The sequence below is a fragment of the Gorilla gorilla genome, chromosome 7 (assembly GCF_029281585.2).
Source record: "Gorilla gorilla gorilla isolate KB3781 chromosome 7, NHGRI_mGorGor1-v2.1_pri, whole genome shotgun sequence".
Lineage (NCBI taxonomy): Eukaryota > Metazoa > Chordata > Mammalia > Primates > Hominidae > Gorilla > Gorilla gorilla.
In genome coordinates, this window is record NC_073231.2 from 10,859,383 (window position 1) to 10,881,693 (window position 22,311).

The 22,311-nt window shown below is 39.7% G+C and overlaps 1 protein-coding gene across 6 annotated transcripts in view; it reads left to right on the top strand.

Moving 5' to 3' along the window:
- Nucleotides 1-22,311, top strand: part of MCPH1 (microcephalin 1) — a 239,172-nt gene that overhangs the window by 69,781 nt on the left and 147,080 nt on the right. For all 6 annotated transcript variants that reach the window (XM_031013789.3, XM_031013790.3, XM_055349782.2 and 3 more), the window contains exons 10-11: nt 1,641-1,678; nt 4,740-4,902. In XM_031013789.3, the coding sequence (XP_030869649.1) occupies nt 1,641-1,678; nt 4,740-4,902 (201 nt within the window). The remainder of the gene's footprint in view (nt 1-1,640; nt 1,679-4,739; nt 4,903-22,311) is intronic.

Genomic DNA, 22,311 nt, shown 5'->3' on the forward strand with positions numbered 1-22,311 from the left:
GGCAGGTGGAAGCTGTCGAGGGAAACTAAGCCCTGTTTCTTGTATGAGAATGTTAAACTTACGATCAAAATAGATGCCAAGGCTATATGAAACTGTAAGTATTCACTACAGTGGCGTTTCCACAGTACAATACAGACATACAAACAGACGTAGATAATTTGTAAGCTTTAATTCTAAAATTTCACGCCAGGCGCGGTGGGTCACCTCTGTAATCCCAGCACTTTGGGAGGCCGAGGTGGGTGGATCACCTGAGGTCAGGAGTTGGAGACCAGCCTGGCCAACATGGTGGAACCCTGTCTCTACTAAAAATACAAAAATTAGCTCGGTATGGTAGTGGGCACCTGTGATCCCAGCTACTTGGGAGGCTGAGGCATGAGAATTGCTTGAACCTGGGAGATGGAGGTTGCAGTGAGCCGAGATTGCACCATTGCACTCCAGTCTGGGCAACAAGAGCAAAACTCCGTCTCAAAAAAAAAAAAAAAAGAAGAAGAAGAAGAAAAAAAATTCAGTCATAGGCCAAACTTAAAAGCAGAAATATAAAATTTTACTCAGATGTCTACTTCCTGATGGCATGTAATTCTTAATTGTTTTGAAACCAAAGTAGAAAAGTAGACAAATGAAAAATACTAGCAAATCAGATTCTGTTGTCTTTCGCCCAACAGAGACAAGATCTCTATAAACCAGCAGTCCTTCCCCAAATACGTAGTATACAAACCGCTTCATGTCTGTCATTTTCGTCAACCCTGGGGTCCTTCAAATGCCTTTTGTTCCTTCTCATTTACTTCACATTGACTTTTCAAGACATATTGGTTATACTACACAGTTGGTTACATTTGAAGTATTTCATGTGAATTACAAAACTATATGAATAATGTGAATTCATTTTTGTTTATATATGTATATGCATGCATACACATACACACACACACTCCTCTAGAGTGAACATTTGGCAGAATATACTGCCAAATTGTTAAACAATAGTCATTTCTAGCTGGTGGAATTACAGGAAAATTTGTATTTCTGATTATATATTTCTATAGCATTTAAATTTTTTGCAAGTCAGTGTGCATTTCTTAGATAAGCAAAAAAAAATTAAACATTTTATTTAAATTTTTTTTCAATTCCAGTTAATAGCAGATGTCAACAGAACAAATAAGTTCCCTTATCCATGCTTCTGTATGTGGGGGATTCGCTTGACAGGTGCAACAGAAGCACAAGCATTATTGTGTACCTGTGTCTGAAATGAGAATGAGGCTGCCTAGAAGTCTTGAGAAAAGTGGCTGACGAGTCTACAAAAACACCCTTCTTACCCTTTCTCACTTTGAAGTGCATAAAGACGTTGACACACTTGGAGGTCTGCTGGCTAACTGGTGGAACAGATTCCTGGGGGAAATTTTTTTTTTTTGCTCTTGTACCTCATGTCTGGATTATTTTGGATTGCTTTGGGGACAGTATCTGAGTTTCTATCTCTTGGCCTGTTTTTTCCAGGAATATAAAGGTTTTTTTTCTTTGACATATGCTTAAATGTTTATTTTTAAGTGATGTAACTTTTCAAAAAACTTATTACAGTTTATTTCTGTGGGAAAAATATTTTTTATGTTTTTGACTGTTTTTTGTTCCTTCTTGTTTGAAATCTCTAGCCAACAAGAACATTAGTCATGACAAGCATGCCATCTGAGTAAGTACTTGTTTTGATTTCTTTTCAATGTAAAATGTTAACCTTTTCTCTCTTATACTCTAATTCTGGGTGCCTTTAGGCAACTTGTCAATCTGTCCTGTATCACTTTTACTTTATAAAATTAATATCTGAGTTAGAAGATCACTGAAAATTAAACACGTACCAAATGTGAGCGATTTAGCCTTGAAAACTCTGGGGTTGTTTAGGCAGCATTAAGAGGTGTCTGCTCGTTTTGGTGTTCTTTTGCTTGCTTGATACCAAATAGCTTCATGAATGTTCAAGAAGTGGAACATCACTGACCAAAACATTTCCCTTAAAGGTCTTAAAGCAATACTGCAGCAGAAAGCTTTCCACAGCAGTATTAAAGTTGCTATGTATGCATTTTGTGGAAGGGTTAATAGCTTGTTGGCATGCTCTTATCATCTCCCTTAAACATTTAACACAACAAAGAACATCCAACAAAAATACAGTACTATATTCTTTGCAACAGATTTTTGAATTCCTGTTTAAAGGGGAAAACCATGTTTTTGATATCAATCATAGGTTTTAAGGTTTTAAGACATCCATCAAAACATTGGAACATTTCAGTGAAAAATATGCTGCAGAGAGGGCACGTTTAGAACATTTTCAGTAGTAGGATCTTTTTCCTGCCTGGGGCTTAGAAATAAAAGGACTGATCATCAAACACTGTACATTATATAGTGAAAAAGGGGGTCACTCAAAAGTTTTGTAAATGTATTATGAAATATATTGAACATTCTAAACAGTCTAATACGGAAGTGAATATTGAATATATGTGTAATATTTTTTAAAGTCTTTGTATTTTTCCAAAATTAAAAAAAAAATACTAGTTAACTGCTTATTTTCTCATTCAAGATTTAAAAATAAAACTTTTCATTTAGGCCATCTTCTTGTCTTACTCTTTTTTTCTCCACATAGACTTCTTGTGATAGTTGAGAATAAGACCTGGACATTCTGATTTTATGTGGATTAGCTGAGCCTTGCAGAGACACTTGTTACTTACTGGCACATCCAGCAGGCAGCTGCCAGCCTCAGGATGGAGTTCTAGGGAGTGTGTAGTTTAGAGCTTTTTACTTTTTGTTTTTGTTTTTGTTTTCTTTTATCATTTTTGCCTTTATTTTTTTCCAAGTTTAATTATTTTTCTTGACTCAAGCACAGATTCTCGGGTTGAAGTAGTGATGAGGCCCAGATCTTGACTCACACATCTTTTCTACCCTAAGGATCTCTTAAGAATTTAAAAGCATGATATAATTCAGCCCTTTCATTTTACAGATAAAGAAACAGGTTTTGAGACGGACATACCTAAGATCACTAGAGATAAAACTAAGAAGGCTGGGTGCATTGGTTCACGGCTATAATCCCAGCACTTTGAGGGGCCCAGGTGGACATATTGTTTGAGCCTAGGAGTTCAACACCAGCCTGGGCAACATAGCAAAACCTTGTGTCTACAAAAGAATGCAAAAGTTAGCCAGACTTGGTGGTGAGTTGCCTATAGTCCCAACTACTTGGGAGGATAAGGCAGGAGGATCACTTGAGCCCTGGAGATCAAGGATGCAGTGAGCCATGATTGTACCACTGCACTCCAGCCTGGGCAACAGAGTGAGACCCTGTCTCAAAACAATAAAATAAAACTAAGGAACACCACCATTTGGAAGGAAGAGTGTTAGAGGCAGTCTGTATAAACATAGACAATAACCTCTTCCCCTTTGTAATATAATTTTTGGAGAGGAGAGATGTTTATTTATTTATTTATTTATTTATTTATTTATTTATTTATTTATTTTGAGACAGAGTCTCCCTCTGTCAGCCAGGCTGGAGTGCAGTGGCGCAATCTCCTCTCACTGCAAGCTGCACCTCCTGGGTTCACGCCATTCTCCTGCCTCAGCCTCCCGAGTATCTGGGACTACAGGCGCCCGCCACCATGCCCGGCTAACTTTTTTGTATTTTTAGTGGAGATAGGGTTTCACCATGTTGTTGTATATATCACAGTGTGGCTTAGAAAGCCCTTCATTGGGGATTTTTTAAATTTTCTGGGAGAGAGCGAAAACCAATGTCAGAACTAATGGCATAGAAAGGTTATTATAAAAGGGAAGAAAGAACTGAGGGTTGTTTGCTAAGGAAGTTGGATGGAAAGAATATATTTTTTTAAAGGATATTTTAAGTATTAAGGGAATGACAGAGCAGGAGAGAAGCCGTAATGGTCATGAGCTTTGTGACAAATAGGTCCCAGATTTGATTTGATGATTTAATAAAAAGGGTCTTTTTTCCCCTCTTAGTAGAAAAACTATGTGTTGATACTCAATAAATATTACATTTTCAAAATAAAATAAGTGAGGTTCTTGGTTCTGAGCATGCACAGATAGGTTCAAATAGGCCTGAAAAACAAATCATTGCCCCAGTGGGAAGAGTGTTGGTCTGATGTCAGGGGCCTGGTTTCTTTTTTTTTTTTCCTTTTTTTTTTTTTTTGTGAGACGGAGTCTCACCCTGTCGCCCAGGCTGGAGTGCAGTGACAGGATCGCAGCTCACTGCAACCTCCACCTCCCGAGTTCAAGCTATTCTGTCTGCCTCAGCCTCCTGAGTAGCTGGAACCACAGGCGCGTGCCACCACGCCTGGCTAATTTTTGTAGTTTTTAGTAGAGACGGGGTTTCACCATGTTGGCCAGGCTGATCTTGAACTCCTCGTGATCCACCCGCCTCGGCCTCCCAAAGTGCCGGGATTGCAGGTGTGAGCCACCGCGCCCAGCCAGGGGCCTGATTTCTGATGCTGGCTCTGTCCCTACCCAGCCCAGCCACTGTGGGAAGCCATTGACAGCCTGTGGGCTTGTCTTCTCAGCCATTAAAATAGAATTGAGATCTGAAGTTTATTTCCCCAGGTTTCAAACCATTGATTATAAGTCAGTTAAGATATAAGTACCATAACCAAAATCAGTTTCAAATTTTCGCTTTCTAGTTTTATTAGTACTAATATTGAGTGTAACTGCTTTGATGGGCATGTGCAACAAAGTCATTCATTTTGTTAATTTTTCCCCCGATTTGATAGAAAGCAGAATGTCGTCATCCAGGTTGTGGATAAATTGAAAGGCTTTTCAATTGCACCAGACGTCTGTGAGACCACGACTCACGTGCTTTCCGGGAAGCCACTTCGCACCCTGAATGTGCTGCTGGGAATCGCGCGTGGCTGCTGGGTTCTCTCTTATGACTGGGTAAGCCCTGTGTGTGAACTGCATATTTTAAAACAAGGCATTGTGATAGAGTGGGTCACCCTGAGGTGCTGACATCAGCACTCAGGCCAGCGTGCACCCTTGTGGATCTGCACACTTTCCTGTGAGCTGGGAACACCCATCTTTCCTCCTGTTGGTCTCCCGTGGGCTGCTACCCTTCAACCAGGGCCAAGTTCTGGGGCAACAGGAGGACGGGGAGGGTAGAGAGCAGGAAGTGAGTAGCCTCTAAGATAAAGCAGAAGCAAGATTAGAAAGATGCTGAAAGAAATGCAAAATGCACGTTCTCACAGTCAAAGAGCTTTCCTCTATGTGTGACCAAGAAACATTGTGACCTGTGGTGGTGGTGGTTTGCAGAGCCAAAATAATTCAGTGATTGTTTGTACAGATGGATTTACTTAGGATGAAGCATGTTCTTTTAATCCCATTTGGATAGGTTTTATCCTATGTATATCTATCTGTAACATTATTTGCCCTTATTTCTGTACATTAAAGATAGCTTTTAAAAATACATAATTATTTTCGTTATTCATAAAAACTGAAATGATCTGTTATTGGTTCTATTTTTACTTTCATCCTCAACCTAAGGTTGCTCCAAAGCATTCCTTTCTGATGACAGTGGCATCACTTGTTACGTATGTTACCATTTTGCATCTGTGGGATCCGTCTTTCCTCCTCCTCTCCCAAGAATGTATTCTATTCATACTCATACTGTGTTCATTTAAACCAGTAGAATTATAACATGCAAAAGCTACACATGTATTTTCAAGAATGGCCGTCGTCTTTTTTCCGTGTTGTGACAGAGGTTAAAGAGATTAGTGCTTCTAGTTGTGAAGTGGAAAACGTTGAAATTCCAAAAGTAAGCACTGTTCATTTGCATTGGTGGCAATGGGGGATCACCTTACCTGATTATATACTACTACTGCTTTATGTTTATTTGGATGAGAGACAGTAGTGCCCCTCTCATCCAGGGTTTTGTTTTATGTGGTTTCAGGTACCATGGTCTGAAAATATTAAATGGGAAATCCCAGAAAATAACCATTTCTAAGTCTTTAAATGCATTCTTTTCTGACTAGCATGAAGAAATCTCAGGTTATCTGGCTCCGTTCTCCCTGGGATGTGAATCCTTCTTCAGTCCGGCCTGTCCATGGAGTAGGTGCTGCTTGCCCTTACTTAGTAGCCATCTTGGTTATCAGATACAATCTCGTGGTTTTGCAGTGTTTGTCTTCAGGGAACCCTTATTTGGCCTAATAATGTTCCCCAAGCACAAGAGTTTTGATGCTGACAACTTTGATATGCCAAAGAGGAGCTCCAAGGCGCTTTCTTTAAGTGAAAAGGTGAACGTTGTCCACTTAATAAGGAAAGAAAAATGGTATGCTGACGTAGCTAAAATCTATGGAAAAAATGACTCTTTGACCTGTGAAATTGTGAAGAAGGAGAAAAAACTGTGCATAGTATATATATAGGGTTCAGAACTATCCACAGTTTTAGGCATCCCCCAGGGGGCCACGGACTGTACCCCCTTTGGATAGGGTGGACTACTGTCTATTTAATAACTCTAGCATCAGTGAATGAGTTCTGTGTTTTATTTCTCTCCAATTCAAATTGTCTCTGTGTCTTCATCTGACTACTCTCCCTTCCCTCAGGTTTTGGAGGAAAAACTGTTATTTCTAAAGATATGCATCTGTATAGGATTCTTTACCCAACTTATTCTTCTGGGACTTGGAGCAGTCCATAGAGGTCAGACGTGAGAACGTACTGCCTTTGCCGTCGACATGGATAGAGACCTGCTCCCTGGTTGTCTGCATGTCTCTGCTCAGTGTTCTGCTAGTAATCCCCAGCTAATCATACATAGAAACAGAACTGGGTGAAATTTTAGGTTATTGTATCTCTTCTGGGATTACCTGATATGATAAAGGTGGGCATTAAAACACATTATTTAATAAACTTCTCATCTTTAGTCTAGACTCCTTGCCTGGAGGGAAGAACCTGGGGCACTCAGACACATAAGTGAATGAATGAGGTACAAGGCAATCAGACAAGAAAAGATAATAAAAGGCATGTAGGTTAGAAAGGAAGAAATAGAGTTATCTCTATTTATAAACCACATAATTTTCTATGTAGACAAGTCACAAGCAATCTACAAAACAGCAATTAGAGCTGACAGCTGAGTTGAGCAAGTCATCCAGATGCAAGAATTCCATTGAAACTTCAGTATAAAGCTAATAAAATAAGTGCAGGATCTGTATGCTGAAAACTACAAAATGCTGATTTTAAAGCTCAAAGAACTAAATACATTAAAAGACATACAATGTTCATGGATTAGAAGACATAGTACAGTGAACATGTCACTCCTCCCCAAAATGATGTATAGATTTAATACATTCTCGTTCAAAATCTCAGCAGACTCTTTCAAGATACAGGCAAACTGGTTCTGAAATTTCTATGGAGATATTAAGGAGCCAGAATAGCCAAAACAATTTAGAAAGGAAAGAACAAGGAGGAGGACTGGCACTACCTGGTTTTGGGGCATCCTTTCAAGCTGTGGTCCTCAAGGCAGTGTGGTATTGGTGGACACACAGAACAGACAGATAATCCAGAAATAGACCCCAAAAATACATCCCATGGGTTTTCACAAAGGCATGAAGGCAATTCATTGGAGAAATTCAGTCTTTTCAACAAGTGGTGCTGGAGCAGTTGGACATACACAATCAAGAAAAGGAACCTTCCCAACACTTTGGTTGGATCACCTGAGGTCAGGAATTGGAGACCAGCCTGGCCAACATGGTGAAACCCCGTCTCTACCAAAAATAAAAAAACTAGCTGGGCGTGGTAGCACCTGCCTGTAATCCCAGCTACTCAGGAGGCTGAGGCACAAGAATCACTTGAACCGGTGAGATGGAGGTTACAATGAGCCAATACCATGCCACTGCACTGCAGCCTGGGTGACAGAGAGACACCTGTCAAAGAAAAGAAAAGAAGAGGAGAGGAGAGGAGGAAGGAAGGGAGAACCTCATTCTATACCTTACACGGGCCACAAAAATTACCTCCAAATGGATCATAGACTAAATTTAAAGGTGTAAAACTTCTAAAAGTAAACATACAAGAAAAATGATCTTGGTGTAGGCAAAGAGTTCTTAGATACACCAAAAGCATGATCAATAACAGAAAACATAGATAAGTTAGATTTCATCAAAATTGAAAGCTTTTACTCTGTGAAAGATATGAAAAGATCAGAAGAAAACATTTGCAAATCTTATATCTGACAAAAGATTTATGTCTGGAAAATATAAAGAACTCTTAATACTGAACAACAAGAAAACAAACAGCTCAAACAAAAATTGGCAAAGAAAAGATTTGAATAGACAGTTTACTGAGGACACACAGATGGCAAATAAGCATCTAAAAAGATGCTCATCATTATTGCTCACTTCAGAAATTTAGTGATATCCACTACATATCCATTAGAATGGCTAAAACAAAAAATAACAGTCGCACTCTAGCAAGGAGCCAGGGCAGCTGGAACGGCTGCTGGTGCGAGTGGGAAGTGGTCCAGCCACTTTGAGAAACAGTTTGGCAGTTTCACAGAAAGCTAAATGTCCACTCAGCAGTCCCACTCCCAGATATTTGCCTCGGAGAAATGAAAGCTTGTGTTCACACAGAGTCTGTACGCGAATGTTTGTAGCAGCCTTACTTATCATCAGCTGGACCTGGAAACAGCACAGCTGTCCCTCCAGTGGGTGAATGGATCAACCAGCTGGACCATCCATACTGTGGAGTGTCACTCAGGAGTCGAAAGGAATGGTGATAGGTGCAGCAGCTTGCATGACTCTCAGGGGCATCATGCCAAGTTGAATAGCTGGTCTCAGAAGGTCACATACTGTATAAGGCCATTTCTTTGTCATTCTAGACAAGGCCAAACTGTAGGGAAGGAGAACAGATGAGTGGTTGCTGCGCATTAAGGTGGGAGTAGCGTCTGCCTCTGCAGAACAATAGCAGCTGTCACATCTTTGGGGCATTGGAATTGTGCTGTGTTGTTAGTGGCAATGGTTACAGAATCTATGCATGTATTAAAACACAGAGAACTGTACACACATATGCACACACGAGTAAATCTTATTGTTTGTAAATTTAAATTAAAAAGAATATCTAGGCGGGGTGCAGTGGCTCATGCCTGTAATCCCAGCACTTTGGGAGGCCGAGGCGGGTGGATCACGAGGTCAGCAGTTCAAGACCAGCCTGGCCAAGATGGTGAAACTCCGTCTCTACTAAAAATAGAAAAATTAGCTGGGCACGGTGGCAGGCACCTATAATCCCAGCTACTCGGGAGGCTGAGGCAGGAGAGTCGCTTGAACTTGGAGGGAGGAGGTTGCAGTGAGCCGAGATGATGCCACTGCACTCCAGCCTGGGTGACAGAGTGAGACTCTGTCTCAAAAAAAAAAAAAGTATATCTTACATATGTAACGTGCTTTCCAAATGGAGATGTTTGGGCACTGGTAGGACCGGGCTAGTGTCTTGGTTTCAGAACTAGGCTTCCTTCTGTGTGCTGAAGTTTACAGGCTCCCGTACCTTCAACTGCTGCCTCCGTCCCTATACTTCCTGTTAGCACTGAAGCTTCATCCCAGCTTTTCTATCTTAAAAAAAAATGAAAAGAATTTAAAAACATAACTTTCCCTAAATTGCTCTTTGTGCTCTGTGCTACCTGTTTTTCCCCTCATTCATGGCAACACGTCACAAATGTGTGTCTGTATTGCCCTTGCCTTACTGATGATGTCGTTATTTGTTAATAGTATCAACTCTTGGGAGATTGCGAAGGCTCAGGTGGCCTATGGCTTCAGGTGAAATATCTGTTTGTGTGATTACAAGGTAACCATGATGGCAGTCAGGTATATCACACATATATAAATCACACAAACAGATATAAATATATGTTTGTGTGATTACAAGGTAAACGCAATGGTAACCACGATGGTAACCGCAGTGGTAACCACGATGCCTCTCGCTGGCACACCAGGAGTATTGATGTTCACAGGTTGCTCCTGACTTGCACCCCCAAAAAGTTTAGAAACAAGCTGAGTCACTTTCTCTGCTCACCTCAGTCTTCAAGAAGACAAAGATGACTGCTGCTTCTTGCATGGCCCCCCTCCTTTAACTTTTAAATAAATTCAATGGTACAAACATAAGAAATTTGAGAGAGCATAGTTGCCACCACCATTTACAAAGCCGTTCTACATAATTTTTAAAGCTTAGCACCCAGTTTAATATTTATCTATGTCTTGTATATAACTTCAGATATAAACTTCACAGTTCCAATTTCTTTTAGGGTCAAGATTTAAAGTATCCATATCATATATTGTATACATTGACTTTGTGTACAAGGAATCTCTCTCTCTCTCTCTCTCTGGCACTCTCTCTCTCGTCCTCCTCCTTCTAACCCTGTCTCCAGTGCAGTTGGGGGATTCTTAAAATATTCTCTTTGGCTAGCAGTGTAAACTGGCCTCCAAGAAAAACACTACTGAGCATGTTTTTATTTCAGGGTTTGTGTGGTATTCTCTGGAAATTTCTTGTAAAGGAGTGTTATAGCAGTTCTTCAGAATTAGATGGCTGTATGTGGCCCAGCCAGTCTTAGCAGAAACTGTGGCGATTTTATAACAAAGTTCAGTTTTGACTTAATATTTTTGAGAAGTTTATTGGCAATTTTTCCATGTTTACAGCAGTTCACACCTCCAGTGTTAGCTCTACTGTTTTCAGGAAAGAGAATAATTTATGTTTTTCCTCCTTCATGACTGAATTGTCTGGCAGATACATGGAAATAGAAAACCATGCCAGGAGTTGCCGAGCTTCCTATTTATGGGAGACAGGAAGTAACACAACAGAAAAATAAAGAAATTAATTTGACCAAAGTGTCCCTTTAGACTCACATTGTTTTGTTATGTGTTGTTTAAGCATAGCACAATTTGAACCTTTAAATACTCTTTATCCCACTCTCACTTAATTTGATGTTTCCTGCACTTTCCTGTGACTTGTCTAAAATTTTACTTTCCCTCGAAACCCTTTGTGGATGCTAACATACAAGCAGAGTGTCCTGTGATTCAGTCTTCCCTTTTTCCAGCTACCACTCCGTGTCACTCTGTCCAGCACAGTGAGGAATAACTCAGCCTGTATTCAGATTTTAAGGTTTTGATTCTGAACAGCTAATGAAAAGGATCTGATAATAGAGATTTAAAGCTAATTCAGTTATAAATACAAGTGTAGGGCTTAAAAGCTAAATCAGCTTTACAACAAAATGTCAAGGCCGCTAACTATCAACAGATAATCTAGTGTTTTCTTAATCAAAAATGATGTCATGATGACTATTTTCTTGAGATAATGTGATCCACATTGAACTTAGTAAGCAGTGAGTCAGATGAGATATGTTTTTATCAGTGGTGAGCATAGAATCAATGAACTGTTAGAATAACACATGCAGTTCATTGCGTTCACGCCTCTCATTTTACATTAAAGAAATGCTGAGCCGCTCTCCTAAAATTATAACTCATGGTAGAACCAGAACTGGAATCTCAGCTTTTCACTGGTGTTGGTTCATCACCCTGCATTCCTAAGTCTGTTCAAAAGGGATCATCTTGAAAAACCATTCTCTTTTTAACTTTCAGTTGGCAGATTAACTTCATAACTCATGTTAGGAATAATCTTCAGGCACATTGTACTTGGTGTGTCACACTGACACTGAGTTTCTGAGGGTGCCCTTCAGGTCTCTCTGGCAAACATTTATTGCTCGCACTTGCAAGCTGACTAGGATCTCAGGCCTGGGTCTCTGAACTTTCACGGCTTGATTTCAAGGGTCCTTTTTATCCTGCTACAGATTATACCTTGGTAAAGGACTTTATACTTCACAGAGTGTTTTCCCATGCAGTGTCTCACTGGATCCTGACAGAACATTTTTGCAGCCGAGAAGGACGCTGCAAATAAATAGTGAGTTTAGTGATGGAGACTCTGGGCAAAAATAGCTTGTCTGACTTGAATGTGGATCTTAGAAACACATCTCTGTCAAGGCATTGTTTTAAGGCAGTGACTATGGTCTTACATTTATCTCCAGGACACCTAATTTATACTTTTTCCTGATTAAAATAATGGATTCTGGTTTTGCCCAGACATAGAACCCACAGAGTTTGTCTGCTTCTTTCACTTGAGGTGGTTCCTGAACAGTGCCAGAGCTCGTTCTCTGCGGAGGCTCCTGCAGGTTGAGGCAGCGTGGCCGCTGGCCGCTGGGAGCGTGGGAAGCAGGCGCTGCGGTCTAGGTCCTCTATCCCCCTGTCTGTTGCTCCTGGCAAGACCCCGAGGTGCACATTTCCCAGGTTGGAGCCGCTGTGCTTCCCAGGACCATAATCTCCTGATTGAGGACAGACACCAAAAAGTGATTCATCTGTAAAATTGAGGGCTTTGGTGCTGCCCTCCAGGAGGACATTTGAAAAGATTTGGACAAACCTGTGAGTGCTAAGAATGACTGATGTTGCAGTTTGAAAGAGTCAAAGTGATTTTTTTAGTGGGAGAAGACTGTGGAGTCACCCTGAGATGCAACCACAGGCTTGAGTAGAAATGAAGTTTGATCACCATTTTCAAATTTTTACATTAATATTTTTTAATTTTTGAAAGGTGCTAGACAGAATCTACTTAATGCACCTGGCACAGAAAAGGCAGTGCCCGGGTCCTAAGGCTGCACCTTTGCAAGAAAGAGAAATACCTGAGGCACCGGGAGTGAGGAGGACAGGTGTTGGAGAAGGCAGTAGGGCCCCAGTATGGCTGTGTAGATCAAGACGAGGGATGCAGAAGCCATCGGACTATTTTAACTACAGAGTGGCAGCTTTTGTCTCTGTGGCCTCTCAGCAAAGAATGGATTGCAGGGAGGTAAGAACAGGGTGACCAGCAGGAGGCAGCTAGGATCATAGAGGTGAAAAATGACTGCGGCTGTGTCTAGAGGGGGCGTTGATAGGTGGAGAGGAGAGAGCAGGTCGGCACGCTTCCTAGGAAGATCTAGTGGAATCTGTAACGTCAGGTGTGTGGGAATGGAGAAGTCAAGAAGACTCCCACCCAAATTTTTTCCTGGGGCGACTAACTATAGATAATGGTGCCATTTGCAGAGTTAGGGAATTCTGGGGCAGAAGATTGTGTGCAAGGTTTGGGGTACAATAAAAAATTGATGTAGGCATATTGGGTCTGAGATTCCTACTAGACGTTCAAATAGAGATACCACATATCAGATTATATATATGTACATACATTCAGAGGAAAGGTTAACTATTCACTCCAGCCATGGTACCTGGAAGGGAGTGTGAATGAAGAAATGAAGAAAACAGTGAGTTTAGGTTTGAGCTCTGGGCTGTGCCCCTATGCAGAAGTCAGGGGGAAGGGGGAGGCAGGGGGACCCGGGAACGGCTAGCTAGCAACCTGGGGGAGACACCAGGGGAACATGGCATCAGTCAGAAGGGGGACTGTCTCAGGAAGGAAGGGTGCTCAGCTGTGCTGAGTGCTGCTGGAAGGTGAATAAGAGGAGACAGAAGCCACTGTTTGATTTCATCAGGTGGATGTTGTCAGAGACCTTGAAAAAAGCAGGATGAATCCAATGACTAAGATAGTTGAAGAGTCAATGGTACATAAAGCAGTGGAAGCACTAGGGTTGTGTGTAATGGTGCCATTTGCTGAGTTAGGGATTATTATCAGACATATTGCTGATACGTTATTCCTAGACGTACTGCTGTTGCTACATCAGAGAGATTGGTTGGCAGCGAATGGGGCACTATGAAGTGTGACTCGAGCCTTCTCGTGTTGCCAACTGCAACACAGATCATCGTCCTAGTGCTTGGCGATGTGGTTGCATTATGGTGAGTTGAGTGTGGCCTTGGGAAGCATTTGAATCTGTTGGCTGAGTTATCAGGGAAAAAAAAATTTAAAAAGTAAACTAAGATTATGTATATTAATGAAAAAGTTGCTGTATTTGGCAAATACTTTAAATGGATAAGGCTAAAAACCAACAAGTCGAGAGGGTAATTGTTGCCACCCATCCTTTTCCAAATCATGGCCTTCAAGGATCACACTGTTGGTCTTTCTTTTTCTTTTAACTTGGATCAACTGTGAAGTAACACAGATCTTCAGTGTAGACCTCAGTTCCCCCACCTTTGCCTTATGACTGAGACCTCCAGGACGTCAACTTGGTCCATGCTGAACTGCAGCACAAATTCCAAGCTTTGGCCATACCTCAAGGTGCACTTTAACCTTTGCAGTGTTCTGCCAGACATCTGAACTTTGACTTTTGTTCCTGACATCTCAATCACACAGTTCTCACTGTAAATATTAAATAATAGCACAGAATATTTTAACTTCAGGTATTCATTGGAAAATTCAACCATGGTTTGGTTTGATCTGTCACTTCAAAAACTGTCTTCAGCTGTCCATCATTTAGATATCATTTAGATGTCCCTCAGGGACTTTGGGGACATTGTTAACAATCTATTATTTCAAGGCTTCTAAACTCTATCCCCAAGTTAAAATGATTTCCAAGGAACATCATACTTCTCTTACAGTCTGTGTGTAAGCACCCTCTGTGAATGCGGTTTTAGGGACAATGTTAGCTTTTGAAGAGAGCTGATGTAAGAAATACTATATTTTAGAAAACTGTTGTACTTTTTTTCAAAGCTATATTTGACGACATTGTACATTTTGCTACCTGATACTTCTGATGTATGATCCACCTAATGCATTTCTCCTAAAATTAATTTCCAATGAATTGAATAGGAATTCCAAATGAAATGAATTTCATAGGAAAATTTCATACAGAAAATTTGTTAGGCTGTCCTTAACCAGAGAATGAGAATTATGTAATGCAGTTTTGTCAGCTAGAGTAACAGCTTGCCATAGGTTCATAATACATCTATTTTTTAGTTCTTTTTCTTGGGTTCTTGTTTCTGAAAGAAAGTTTCTCTGCCAGAATATTAAAGTTGTGCCTAACTTAATAATTTAACAAACATTGTATATGTTAATAATATTATATCAATAATTAGTAATGCTATTAATCATTAATAACAATTATTTAATATTAATGTTAAATACTTAATATTAAATTTTTAGAATATTAAAATTTTAAATTTTAAAAATAAAATTTATTAAAAAAAATTTTTTTTTTTTTACTTATTGAAGTATTGGTTTTATTAAACTTTCAAAGTAGTATGGCAAAAAGGTGGCCACATACCAAATAGTGTCATACATTTCTTAAAATCTCTCCTAGCAAATAAACCTACAATTAAATTGAGATCATGAGTCAGTTGAAAAGACAATTTAATTTTTTTGCCATACAATTAAAGTATTTCTGAGAAGTCAGAGTGCTTTGCAATGTTTGGTGAATAATTTACATAATTCCAGAATAATGTCTCACTTATGGAGAATACACCTACCACTTACTTCGATAAACAGAAGTAGAGTCTATGGTTTCTTTCTTTTTTTTTTTAGCTGCTAAAGATTATTATTAGGACAGAAGGACAATTATCTTTAAAAGCATTGCTCAGAACATGTATTTTTTTTTCTAGTATTCTTTTTTTTTATTATACTTTAAGTTTTAGGGTACATGTGCACAACATGCAGGTTTGTTACATGTGTATACATGTGCCACATTGGTGTGCTGCACCCATTAACTCGTCATTTAGCATTAGGTGTATCTCCTAATGCTATCCCTCCCCTCTCCCCCGACCCCACGACAGGCCCTGGTGTGTGATGTTCCCCTTCCTGTGTCCATGTCTTCTCATTGTTCAATTCCCACCAATGAGTGAGAACATGCGGTGTTTGGTTTTTTGTCCTTGCGATAGTTTGCTGAGAATGATGGTTTCCAGCTTCATTCATGTCCCTACAAAGGACATGAACTCATCATATTTTATGGCTGCATAGTATTCCATGGTGTATATGTGCCACATTTTCTTAATCCAGTCTATCATTGTTGGACATTTGGGTTGGTTCCAAGTCTTTGCTATTGTGAATAGTGCCGCAATAAACATACGTGTGCATGTGTCTTTATAGCAGCATGATTTATAATCCCTTGGGTATATACCCAGTAATGGGATGGCTGGGTCAAATGGTATTTCTAGTTCTAGATCCCTGAGGAATCGCCACACTGACTTCCACAATGGTTGAACTAGTTTACAGTCCCACCAACAGTGTAAAAGTGTTCCTATTTCTCCACATCCTCTCCAGCACCTGTTGTTTCCTGACTTGTTAATGATCGCCATTCTAACTGGTGTGAGGTGGTATCTCATTGTGGTTTTGATTTGCATTTCTCTGACGGCCAGTAATGATGAGCATTTTTTCATGTGTCTGTTGGCTGCATAAATGTCTTCTTTTGAGAAGTGTCTGTTCATATCCTTCACCCACTTGTTGATGGGGTTGTTTTTTTCTTGTAAATTTGTTTGAGTTCATTGTAGATTCTGGATATTAGCCCTTTGTCAGATGAGTAGATTGCAAAAATTTTCTCCCATTCTGTAGGTTGCCTGTTCACTCTGGTGATAGTTTCTTTTGCTGTGCAGAAGCTCTTTAGTTTAATTAGATCCCATTTATCAATTTTGGCTTTTGTTGCCATTGCATTTGGTGTTTTAGACATGAAGTCCTTGCCCATGCCTGTGTCCTGAATGGTATTGCCAAGGTTTTCTATGCTATAGAAATAGCATATTTCTATGCTATTCATCATTAAGAACAGTTATTTAATAATATTCATATTAAATAGTTAATATTAAAATTTTAGAATATTAAAATTTAAAAGTTTTTAAAAATTAAATTAAATATTTTATTTTAAATTATCAAATAAATATTAATATTAATAATTAATAACAATTATTTAATATTATAAAATTAATAATCTTTCATTATTGAATTATTGATTGACTTAAGTAATTAATTTAATTGATTAATTGATAAGGATTATTGTTAAGTTATTGTACTCTTGGGTAGTACAGAGACTGCATACTGTGCTTTGCCATGTAAATACTATTGTCTGCTTCTTGGTAAGTGGCTCTAGGGAGGCTATGGCAGAGTCAAGTGCTTTTGCCCTTAACGTGGCCCCGCTCTTCTTCTGTAGGCTGCCCACGATTTGCTATGCCATACATGTATTGGTCTGTTCTCACACCGAGTAGATGAATGACCTGTTTTGTTTTTTTTTTAAATCTCAGAATTTCTTCTTGCCGCTGATGAGTTAAAAATATCACATAAAAACCATGCATCAGAATAAAGAAATACCCGAGCCTAGGTAATTTATGGAGAAAAGAGGTTTCATTGGCTCACGCTTCTGCAAGCTGTACAGGAAGCATAGTGGCTTCTGGGGAGGCTTCAGGAAAGTTTCAATCATTGCAGAAAGCGAAGCCGGGCAGTGGCCCCATCTTCCATGGGCGGAGCAGGAGGAAAGGGCCCAGCGGTGCTACACACTTTTAGACAACCAGATCTCTTAAGAACTCATTCACTATTCAGTACCAAGGTGGGATGAGGCTGAACCATTCATGAGAACTGTGCCTCCTGGATCCATTCACCTCCCACTGAGCCCCACCTTCAACACTGGTGATTACAATTCAACCTGCGATTTGGATGGGGTCACAAATTCAAATTTTGTCAACACACACCACTGGATAGTCCCCTAAAGGCAGTGGAGACACATCTCCACTGTATCTCCAATGAATGTTATGCAATTTCTTTCTTCGTTTTTTTTTTTTTTTTTTTTTTTTTTTTTGGAGACGAAGTCTTACTTTGTCACCCAGACTGGAGGGCAGTGGTGTGATCTCGGCTCACTGCAACCTCCGCCTCCCGGGTTCCGGTGATTCTCCTGCCTCAGCCTCCCGAGTAGCTGGGAGTAGCTGGGATTACAGGCGCAGGCCACCATGCCTGTCTAGTTTTTTGTATTTTAATAAAGACGGGGTTTTACCATGTTGCCCAGGCTGGAATCAAACTCCTGAGCTCAGGCAATCCCCCCCACCTCGTCCTCCCAAAGTGCTGGGATTACAGGCCTAAGCCACCATGCCTGGCCCTGCAATTTCTTTTGACTTTAGTTTTGCTGGGTAACAACAAAATAAGAAAGAATATACACAAATACTATTATTCACCATATTTTTTCCTTTTATGTATTTTTAATATTCTGTTTACAGTTTATTGTAGTAGATCATTTATTTCAAGTGTAAAATTGTAAACACTAGTTTTGATAGTATTTTAGAGACAGCCATACTCTCCCTGGCACAAGGAAGAAGGTTTTAAAAATGAAAGTGTCCTCTTTAGTGGACACTGGTTAGTTATCAATGTCCTTCGAGTGCAGAGAATGTGCCTGTTTGCTTACATAGCCCCAGGACCTAGGATTGGACACGGAACTCAGTCCTTATTTATTGAATGAATAAATGAGTAGATGAATGACCTTTTTTAAATCTCAGAATTTTTTCTTGCCCCTGATGAGTTAAAAATAGCACATAAAAATTATGCATCAGCCTAAATTGCAAATTACCCATGTAGTTAATTTGTTTCTTGTTAAAATTCATTAATGTAAGATGACCTGATGTTCATTTAAGAAAAACAACTTTGTAATTCAAACTCACAGGAAGATGAACAAAAAATAGTGATTACTCTTAGTAGCCATAATATTTGGTTTATTGTCTGTGTTGGTAATAATTTCTGCTGTGTTTTCATACAGTGAAGTGATGTTTCTGCTGTTTATTTTAGTTACATTGGAATTTGTTATATTTATTTCTTTGTTTTCCTTTTGATAAGAGAAGTACGCACTTAGTTATTTATAAAGATGTTTGGACTTCACATGTGAGTACAGTAGTGACATGCTGGGTTTTCCTGGTCATTGCTTAGCTGTATTTATAAAGTGAATATTACTGAGCAGTTAAGCCTTAACATCTGAGAATCACCCATTTTCATTTTTGGAAACTGGAAAGGATTAGGTAGAATGCAAGGAGAATAAATTGAACTTAAATGTTTGTGTTCAATTGAGCTGAGCTTTTTCGTAAGAATATTCAAGCCTAGGTCAACAGGCAGCTCGTTTTCCCTCTCACCACCTGGAATTCAGTCTCTATCGGTCAGTGTCTTTTAAAAGGGAAATGGGTTCTTAAGTATATACTTTTAGTACTTTATTGCTTATCTTCCCTTTCTTGGTTGAATAGGCTGTTAGATATTTAGCTTCCTGCCCCTTTCTTTATGAGACAGCTAGAGCAGTGCTTTTCAAAACCTTACTAATGTGTGGATCACCTGGGGGATCTTACTGAAGTGCAGATCCTGGTTCAGTGGGTCTGGGTCTGCTCAGGCTTGAGGTGAGGTCCAGGCTGCTAGTCCTGTGACCCAGCATTAGGTCCCCAGGATACACAATATGATGGGGGATCTCTGTCGTATTCGGGGGTGGAGATGAAACAGCGTCCCAATGATGTTAGTCACGTGGAACATTTAGAGATGCGGAGCTGCTTTGTCAGTGTTTTACACATCGCCAACCTGTTAGTCAAGACAGTAATCCTCTGTGGAAACTGTGGCTTGGACACTTTCAGTAAATTGCTCATGGTTATAGTGCTTGGAAATAGTAAAATTTTTTTTTTTTTTTTGAGACACAGTTTCGCTCTATTGCCCAGGCTGGAGTGCAGTGGCACGATCTTGGCTCACTGCAACCTCTGTCTCCCGGGCTCAAGCAATTCTTGTGCCTCAGCCTCTTGAGTAGCTGGGATTACAGGTGCATGCCACCACACCTGGCTAGTTTTTATTTTTTGTAGAGACAGAGTTTCACCGTGTTGGCCAGGCTGGTCTCAAACTCCTGACCTCAAGTGATCCGCCCACCTTGGCCTCCCAAAGAACTGGGATTACAGATGTGAGCCACTGCACCCTGCCAGAAATGGTGAATTTTGAATTTGAATTCAGCTCTTCCTCAATTCATAGCCCACATTCTTGCTAGCATCTACTTCCAAAGATAGCCTAGAGAGTATTTTTTATCTTCTATAGCTGTAAACCTTGATATGGGCATTCTCTGATGGCCTGTGTGTTTTGAAAAGATTAATGGATAAGGCAGTGGATTTTACTGCTAACCTTACTACACCATAGCTGTGTAACCTTGGGTAAGGCAGTTTCTTTATCTGTAAAAGAATGGAAAGATCACCTAAATAAAGTACTCAGTAAACACTCCATCAATATTAAATATTGTTATTATTCAACAAGCATTTTTGACGCTGATCACTAGCCTTCATTAAAAGTATAACTTGGATGAACGTTGAACACACCGAGTGAAAGGAGCCAGACACAAAAAGCACGTGTTGTATAATTCCTTTCAGACAGTATATCCAGAATAGGTAAATCCATAGAATAGAAAACTAATGAGAAGTTACCAGGGATGGAGGGGAGAGAGGGATGGGGAGTGATTACTTAACAGGTACAGCATGTTTTTCTGGGGTGATGAAGGCATTTTGAAACTAGAAAGAGGTGCTGGTTGCACAGCATCATGATACAAAATGCCATTGAATTGCACACTTTAAAATGGTTAATTTTATATTATGCCAATTTCACCTCACTTAAAAAAAGTCATATATGGAAAATTGCTTTAAGGCACCACTACAACTACTAAATAGGTTTGTATTTTTAAAAGAACTTTATGGAATTATAGGAAGCATTTCTTGATGTTATGAGATGTGTTGGAGATACAGAAGAATAGCTTATTTTGGAACAGATATTATTGGCTTGAAATTTTGCCAGTTCAAGCCGGTCTCTTTGGAAGACTAGACCTTTATTTTCTGGCTTGAAAATGCTTTGGACATAAGTACCCTATTATTTTGTTGTTAAAAATTATACTATTGACATCCCCAATTTTTTCTCCTGAAGTTCAGTATAACCTAGAAATAACTTCATTGCTACACTATTTCATTAACTACATGGGTGCTTTTTTAGTTAATAATGATGCATAATGTCTTCATGTGGCAGAAACACTAACCTGCCCCTTGTCATAAATCTGTAAAAAGGTGGACATTGGTTTAAACCCAGTTGTTGAATTCTGTGCTTTTAACCAGTATGTTACACTGTCTAGTTGGGGAAAAATCCCAAATCTTCTTCTTTCTTTAGAAAAATCCAAAACAGCATACAAACTAGCAAACTCTCATAAATGTTGTTTGAGAAAATCAATTGCCCTAACTACTAAGACAAAGGATCTGTAAAATCTGATGAGAACAATCTTTGTAATTTGATTTTTATAATTTTGTCAGCTTAAATTAGTAAAAAGTTAATAATTATTACTTTCGTTGCTCTTATAATAAATAATGTGTTTCTACACCTTCCATAAACACCTACAACCACACTTTTTACCACAGTTGGTGGAGTGAAGGGTGAATGGAGGAGATAGTGGCAAAAACACCCCAATCACTTTCAATGATTAAAGTAAAGATGTGTCTAACTTTACTCCTAAAGTATCATCCAGTAAAGTGGAATGTAAAACATACTTTTGAACTGTTTGAAATCAACTACATTCCTATGGCTTACGACTGTGGGACAAGTTTCTAACTATCAGATTTGATTTTTAATTAATCAGTGGTATTTTATACCAGCAGACTCCAACCTTTTTGGCACCAAGGACCAGTTTTGTGAAAGACAGTTTTTCCAGGGACTGGGGGGTTGGGAGGGTGAGGGAGGAATGGTTTTGGGATGATTGAAGCACATTACACTTATTGTACACTTTATTTCTATTATTGTTACATTGTAATATATAATGAAATAATTATACAACTCACTGTAATGTAAAATCAGTGGGAGCCCTGAGCTTGTTTTCTGCAACTAGACAGTCCCATCGGGGGGTGACGAGAGACAGTGACAGATCATCAGGCGTTAGATTCTCATAAGGAGCGTGCACCCTAGATCCCTCACCTGCACAGTTCACAATAGGGTTCGCACTTCTATGTGAATCTAATGCCACTGCTGATCTGACAGGAGGTGGAGCTCAGGTGGTAATTAAAGCAATGGGAAGTGGCTGTAAATACAGATGAAGTTTCCTTCACTGGTTCACCCACCACTCACCTCCTGCTGTGTGGCCCGGTTCCTAATAGGCCACAGACTGGTACCAGGACCCCTGTTTTACACAACGTGGAGTCTTTTGTATGCAAAGAATATTGTTGACTTTTGCCATACGGAAGCCCCCCCGCCTCCCTTCCCCCCCCTTTTTCCTTTCCCGTTACATTCCCACAGGTATTCTTAGTACCACAACTGCAGTTGAATTTCACAGTATGGTGGGTGGTAAGCTCTGGTGGGCGGTATGCTTGGATAAGGCTGGCTATTTAGAAATTTGGAATAAATTTAGTGTTATGACTAACAGTAATGTTGCCTATCAAAAATTGTGAATGTTAATAAATGTTTTCAACACAATCA